The sequence below is a fragment of the Protobothrops mucrosquamatus genome, unplaced genomic scaffold (genome assembly GCF_001527695.2).
Source record: "Protobothrops mucrosquamatus isolate PMUCROS unplaced genomic scaffold, P.Mucros_1.0 scaffold_178, whole genome shotgun sequence".
NCBI classification, from domain to species: domain Eukaryota; kingdom Metazoa; phylum Chordata; class Lepidosauria; order Squamata; family Viperidae; genus Protobothrops; species Protobothrops mucrosquamatus.
Genome location: NW_015386254.1, coordinates 133972 through 140577, shown reverse-complemented (window position 1 = coordinate 140577; position 6606 = coordinate 133972). Strand labels below are relative to the sequence as shown.

General features: G+C 39.8%; 1 protein-coding gene across 3 annotated transcripts in view; it reads left to right on the top strand.

Moving 5' to 3' along the window:
* The window catches only part of ARFGAP3 (ADP ribosylation factor GTPase activating protein 3), a 42293-nt gene that overhangs the window by 30230 nt on the left and 5457 nt on the right, over positions 1-6606 (top strand). For all 3 annotated transcript variants that reach the window (XM_015823536.1, XM_015823528.1, XM_015823520.1), the window contains 4 exons: positions 908-1030; positions 2964-3104; positions 4339-4462; positions 5409-5499. In XM_015823536.1, the coding sequence (XP_015679022.1) occupies positions 908-1030; positions 2964-3104; positions 4339-4462; positions 5409-5499 (479 nt within the window). The remainder of the gene's footprint in view (positions 1-907; positions 1031-2963; positions 3105-4338; positions 4463-5408; positions 5500-6606) is intronic.

Genomic DNA, 6606 nt, shown 5'->3' with positions numbered 1-6606 from the left:
ATAAAATAAATATATGTTAAATAAACAATCAAACAAACATATAAATTAGTATTACTGGGCCAAAGTCCCCCAGGGAGCTTTCATTGCTGAAGAAGGTCTAAAACGGGTGTCAAACTGCCGGCCCATAGACCGGATGCATCATAGCAAAAGCGCGCCCATCCCATTGCCGGCAATGGCAACAAAGTCATGGCACGTCGCGACACGTCACGTGACATTGCGAGTTTGACACCCCTGGTCTAGAATCTGTGTCTCCTCACTCCTGGTCTAGCACCTTTACCCCTGGACCACACTGGCTCTTGGGCTGAGAGGAAAGGAGCTGGCCTAGAATCTCCCAGGAAGCTTTCATGGCTGAGGGGGGCACTGGAACCTGGGTCTCCGTACTCCAAGTCCAGCACCTTCACCTCTAAAGGCAGCCCCTTCAGGGTGAGTTGAGGGCTCCCCCCCTCTGTCTAAACTTCTTGTCAGGCATCAGAGTTTAAAACAGTGCCCCCCAAAAGAGGTCCTTGGGAAAAGCTTTTAAGGATGCTTTAAGATTGGTGTCACAGAGTAAGATAGGACTTTGTGGCAACCTTTTTGTGATTAAAGGACACAATATACCATAAGGCCAAAGAAATAGGAGGAGCACATCATACAGGAGGGCAATAAATTGAATATTTTTTCATTGTTTTTTAACCTTGATTGTTAGGTTTACGCTATTTTTCATATTTCAGCAATCACAGTGGGAGTTCTTCAGGTCACCCAAAAAATATGTCACACTGCAGATTGCCCACCCTTAGAAGATTTGAAATATTCTGGACTGTGTTGGCTGCAGTTACAGTGCATCAAGCATCTTTGACTTCAATGTGATTTTGTTTTTTTTCTCTTTTTAAAGATAACATTTTAAACTTCAATTTCCCCCCCTCCCCAGTGGTATTTCCCATTCGATAAGTTCAGATATGCAGATCATACAACAAGAAACACCAACAAGCGCAAAACCAAGAAAAAAGTATAATGATGAAGATGATTTGTATTTTTCTTGCCCCAATTCAAGGTAATCATTTGCTTTTAAAATCTTGAAAATAATTGTTAACATACATGTGCGTCCATGACCTCATTTTAAGGTAGATAAATAAAGCTTTTCTTTTCTAATGACACAGAGTTTCAGCAAGTAACACCAATACTGCCTGGACTCTAATATTAAAAAAAATCAAACCTGTTTAAGAGCTGGGATGGAAGACCACCAGGAAACCTTCAGATTTTAGCCTAGATTGGGAAAATGAACACTTCTAGAAAAAAAAATACGGCAGGATAGCACCAAGATTCAAGCTTGACTCGAAGTTGTGTTTCCTTTTTCCTGTGTGTACTGGAAATGCTTAGTGCATTTGACACTTTGCTGATCTGTTACTCAGCAGTTGGGTATAAAAATCACTGAAATGGTCCTGGCTCTTTTTGCTGTCTGTCTTCATTAGAGCAGATTTGTTTTCCCTTAACATCGGATTGGAGAATTTAGGGGCATCAGTAACATTGAAATAAGTGATGGCAATTTTTTCTCATGCCACCGGGTGAATGCTAAAGGGCAAAAGGGATGTTTTAAGTTCTGCAACATTTAAAATGTCCACTTAAATATGCCCAAGCAGGAAAATTAGCTTTTTGTTTTGTTTTATTTCAAAGCATGAAAAAACTTAAGACGCATCCGTTTTGTCCCTTAAGTTTTCCCCAAAAAATACCTGCAGAAAGGATAACGTTTTGAACACATCTACTTGTGGCTGCAATAAGTAGCAAAAAGACTACTAGGTATGGGGTGTGGGTTGCCCATTTATGCCAAGTAGCACTATGAAGTCCTAAACGCGCAGAATTGTTTTGTCTTTTTTTTGGTTATGTTTATTTTTTTTATTAAACTGTGAACAAATTAGATCAAATTTTAAGCATACATTGCATCAAATAGGTAAGTATTGTCAGCTGAAGTGGCTGCAGTCCAGAATAAAAGTAATTAAAAAAAATATTGAATAATTTTGGATCCTTACATAGCAGATTTTCCTTCTTTACCTGCTGCAGTGAGTATGGAGAACAGTAAGAAGGACTTAACATGGCAAATCACCCACAGAGGACTGCTATTGTTAGTCAAGTTTTATAGCCCTTCAACTTCTCTCCCTTCTGGGATGCTTAGATTGCTTTGGGAATCTAAGATCAGGAAATAGTTGCACAGGGGAAGTTTTCATTCATTCATTCATTCATTCATTCATTCCGTTTCTATAGCCGCCATCTCAACCAGTGACTTTGAGCGGCTTACAGTAAGGTTACATATGAAATGAGGATTAGCCACATTGTTAAATATCTTCCAGGCATTGGGCAAGTATTTAAGGCAGGGGTGTCAAACTCAATTTCACTGAGGGCCGTATCAGCATTGTGGTTGCCCTGGGGGTGTGTGTGGCCAGAGTGGGTGCAGCCTACTGGGTGGGCGTGGATGGAGTGGGTGTGGCCTCCTGGGTGGACGTGGCCAGTTATACATCATTCGCGTCAAGGGTGCCTATGGGGGCCTGGGCAGGAGTGGGACAGATCTGAGGGTCTCTGGCAGAAGGGGGTGGGACTGGGGCAAGTGCCAAGGCATGGTCCACCGGGGCAAGTGCCAAGATGGCCACCACAAAATTGTACATTGGCTCCTGGCTGGCCAGGGCCAAGGCAGCGGGGGCCGTTCCTTCACTATTTCCAGGATGGCTTCGCGGGACACATGAAACCACTTCGTGGGCCGCATCCGGCCCCCGGGCCTTGTGTTTGACATGTCTGATTTAAGGCAAAAACAGGAAATAATTAGCTAATTGGGGTAAGCAAATAGGAGAAAACTAGCTTGTCCAAGCTAATTAAGAGCACAGTGCTTTCTAGTAAAACAACAGTCCTTGCCGTTGCAGAGGAATGGATCCAAAGTTAACATATTTTACTCTCTTAGACTTCCAAATATCAATGAAATGTTTTTCCTAATTGTTCAGATATTTTGATTCGTCCGACTTGAGAAGTAGTGCTTTTCCTAAATGGGATGACAATTCTGATTCATTCTGGAAGAAAGAAAGCAGCAGCAGCAGAGATATTGATATGATTTTGTCTTCCAAGCCTACGAGCTATTCAGAGAGGTAACTTTCTTTAATATCAACACTTATAGGACATAATATACACAAAGTTGATTACTTTGCTTGCTGACCTGCCACTATTAAATCATCTTTGCAAAATAGGGTAAACTTGGAATATTCAGATTTCAGTATTGGAATGAAAATTTACGTCACAAAAAAAATCTATGTATTTGAAATCTGAATGTTAACAACATCTCTGCAAACGGGAGTAGAGTGTGTGTGTGAAGGATTTAGAGTTAAGACTCTAAAAACACTATTTTGCTTTTTGGTTGATTCGGCATATTGAATGAGTATATGAGAAAATACTTTGACAAAACAGTTAGGACACTGAAAGCTCTGGAAAACATTCTAATGAGGAAGTGGCCAGTGGGATGTCTGCACAATCCAGAGTGTAGATTTTATAAGTAGAATTGAACTGTATTACACAGGATGCTTTGCTTTCTAGTTTTACCAGATTGGTTGTGAAAAAAAGGAGGTACATCAAGGGAATATAAAGCTCCTAATTCCTTTGGATTAAAGTCATAAATAATAAATACTGCACACTTATTCTTTTAAAAACAGTACATTTTCTGTGCTTGTGGTCTATTTTTTATGCCTTTTCAAAGATTTCCGGGTAGTTTTCAGTATTGGTCACAAATGATTCCATAATAAACTGAAAATAGATTTTTTACAATTGTAACTGTTGTGTATAATCATTAGTAACATAAAAAACAGACAATAAGTAGTTGTCTTTATAAATCTGTCATACTAAGATAGTATTCACAGTGCAGGTAATCCTCAACTTAACAACCATAATAAAGCCTGCCCATTAACTCCTCTAAGTCATGACGGTTGTAGAACAGGTCGCCCACATGACTCACCTAACTTTATAACCTTTTTTTTTTGCCATGCTCATTAAATGACTCCATTGTTTGCTGTGGGGAGTTTTTGCCAAAGATCGGAAGTTTTCAGCCAAAATATAAATCACAATCATGTGATTAAGGAACACTGCAGACAGCCATAAATTCAGGCCAGTTGCTAAGCACCCAAAATGCAGTCCCATGACTGCAGGGGGTGGCCATCAGAATTTCAGAAGCAGGTCATAAGTCCCTTTTAGGGAGTCCACCATAACTTCAGACAGTTGCTAAATGACTAATTGTAAGTTGAAAACTACCTGTATTAAGGATATTTGTAAAATGCAAATTTCATTGTTGAACTGGGACCTCTTGAGATATAACCATGTTGAAACATTTCTTAGGTCATCGTCTCGTAGGAAACCAGAGCATGAAAAATCTGCAAACACAGATGAAGCACAAAAGAAATTTGGCAATGCAAAAGCTATTTCATCAGATATGTATTTTGGAAAGCAAGACCATGCTGAAGTAAGTGTAGTCAAACATTTTGAAATTATTCACCGGTTATGGTTTCAGAATGTTATCCCATCACAATAAGAAAAGATGTCGAATACCATGGAATTACAAAAACATTTATATGTTTTATATTTTCTTCAATTACTATCTAAATTTTTCAAAGGGAAAATCAATAAGAAAAATCAGGAGGAAGGATCCAGGGGGAAAAATGGTTTCAGTGTCAACTTGTCAGAATGTGGAATATAAACTGTATTTGGAAGGATTCATTTATTCAGGGAAAAAGTTCACTGCTATAAATATTTCAATACAGTCCATGTAAATATTGTTTCATTAGATATAGAACAAAAAAAGTCTGCTCAAAGGAGTAGGATTCTATTTTACATTTGTTTCGAGGTTATCTAAATTTTGCAATATATATAGATTACTTTTGTAGGTTGTTATAATGCAGCGGTTCTCAACCTATAGGTCGCGACCCCATTTGGGGTCGATCGACCATTTCACGGGGGTTGCCAAGCAAGGCTGTCCGCCATTTTTTTCCCCCTTTTCCGGCGGGTGCCTTACCTCCCTTGGGCTGGGCCAGCTGGTGGTCGGCCTGCTCCGTCTCTGCCGCTTGCCAGCTATGCCTCGGCCGGCGCAGGGGGGCGGAACCACGCATGTACGGCGCTTCCGGGCAGGGAAAGTCCTCGACTTATGACCGGTTGGGTAGTCCTCGACTTACGACCGGTTTAGTCCTCGACTTACGACCGGTTTAGTCCTCGACTTACGACCGGTTGGGGGTCGCGGCATTAAAAAGGTTGAGAACCACTGTTATAATGGACTGTATTTTTCTAGTTTTATATGAACTTTGGAGAATTAGCCATGCCTGCATGCTTTCTTTGATTGACATTTTGAAGATCATTCTCTAGATGGGAAAGATGGACACGTTCTTTATTACTGAAATTTCCTTTACTCTCTGTAGTATGAAGCCAGAGTTCGATTAGAAAGGCTTTCCGGAAATGCTGCCATAAGTTCAGCTGATTTGTTTGAAGAGCAAAAGAAACAGCCATCAGGTACGGGGAAGGAAAAAGCTGAGTTTCAGATATTGCCAGTTTTATAAAACAACCTGCTATGCTTATTAACTACAATATACTAATTAAGACTTTGGAAAAGAAACAAGGTACGGTGCATCTCTGGATAAATTTGTTCAAGAGTCTTAATTCTTTTGAAGACTCTTGTGCCTACACACAAGTAGAGCACAGGGCAATTGGCCCTATCATTCCACCATTGCTAAGTTATTTCATTTTCTCAAAAGAAATATAAATTAGTAGTCTCATATACATGAGAGCCAACGTGAGGTTGCAATTAAGGTATTGAACTGGCACTGAGAAGATTCAGGTTCATGTCCAACCTCAACCACAAAGCTCACTCTTTCAACCAAACCCATCCCAACCCACCTCACAAGGTTCTAGATATAGGGAAAATTGGAAGAGGGACTCCAGTGTTTACCATTTGACTGAATAAAATACCAGATAAAAGCTCTTTAGGCTGCCAGCTTGGAAAGAAGGGGCGGGATGGCAAGGTAATGGGTAAAAGGGAGAGTTTTGCTTTGCTTTGCCCATGTTACCTTGCTGTCCCTTTATTTGCAAGCTCTTTGGGCTTTCATTGCACTCTTTCTTTCTTGCCTATGATCAGGTTTCACTCTTATTTCTTTCTCTCCCGAACCACCATTTCAGGTGTTGCAGTGGCCGTAACTTTGAAACTGGGTTGTAAGTAGCTTTTGGGGGAGAGTCTGTCATAAACTGACAACCTGTCATAAGCCATGCACTACCTTGACATCTAATGAATGTCAAAATCTTATGCTAGCCCTTTACAATGTAAATAAGTGGGAGATAATAAGTATGTGAAAAAATGACAATTCTCAGTTTCTTAGACCATTTTATTAATATGTTGAAGTCTAATTTGTGTTGCCTTGATAGGCTGCCAAATTTAGAAAGCGCTCTCGTCAATGTTGCATTATAACTTGCTTGCTGAAAGCTGTTAACGCGAAAAAGGAATCAGTATATTGCTTCATCTGCTCAGAAAGTAGGATTCTGAACATAGTGGACATGAGCTATTCTTTCACATCAAGACTTATTTTATATATTTTATTATTATTATTATTATTATTATTATTATTA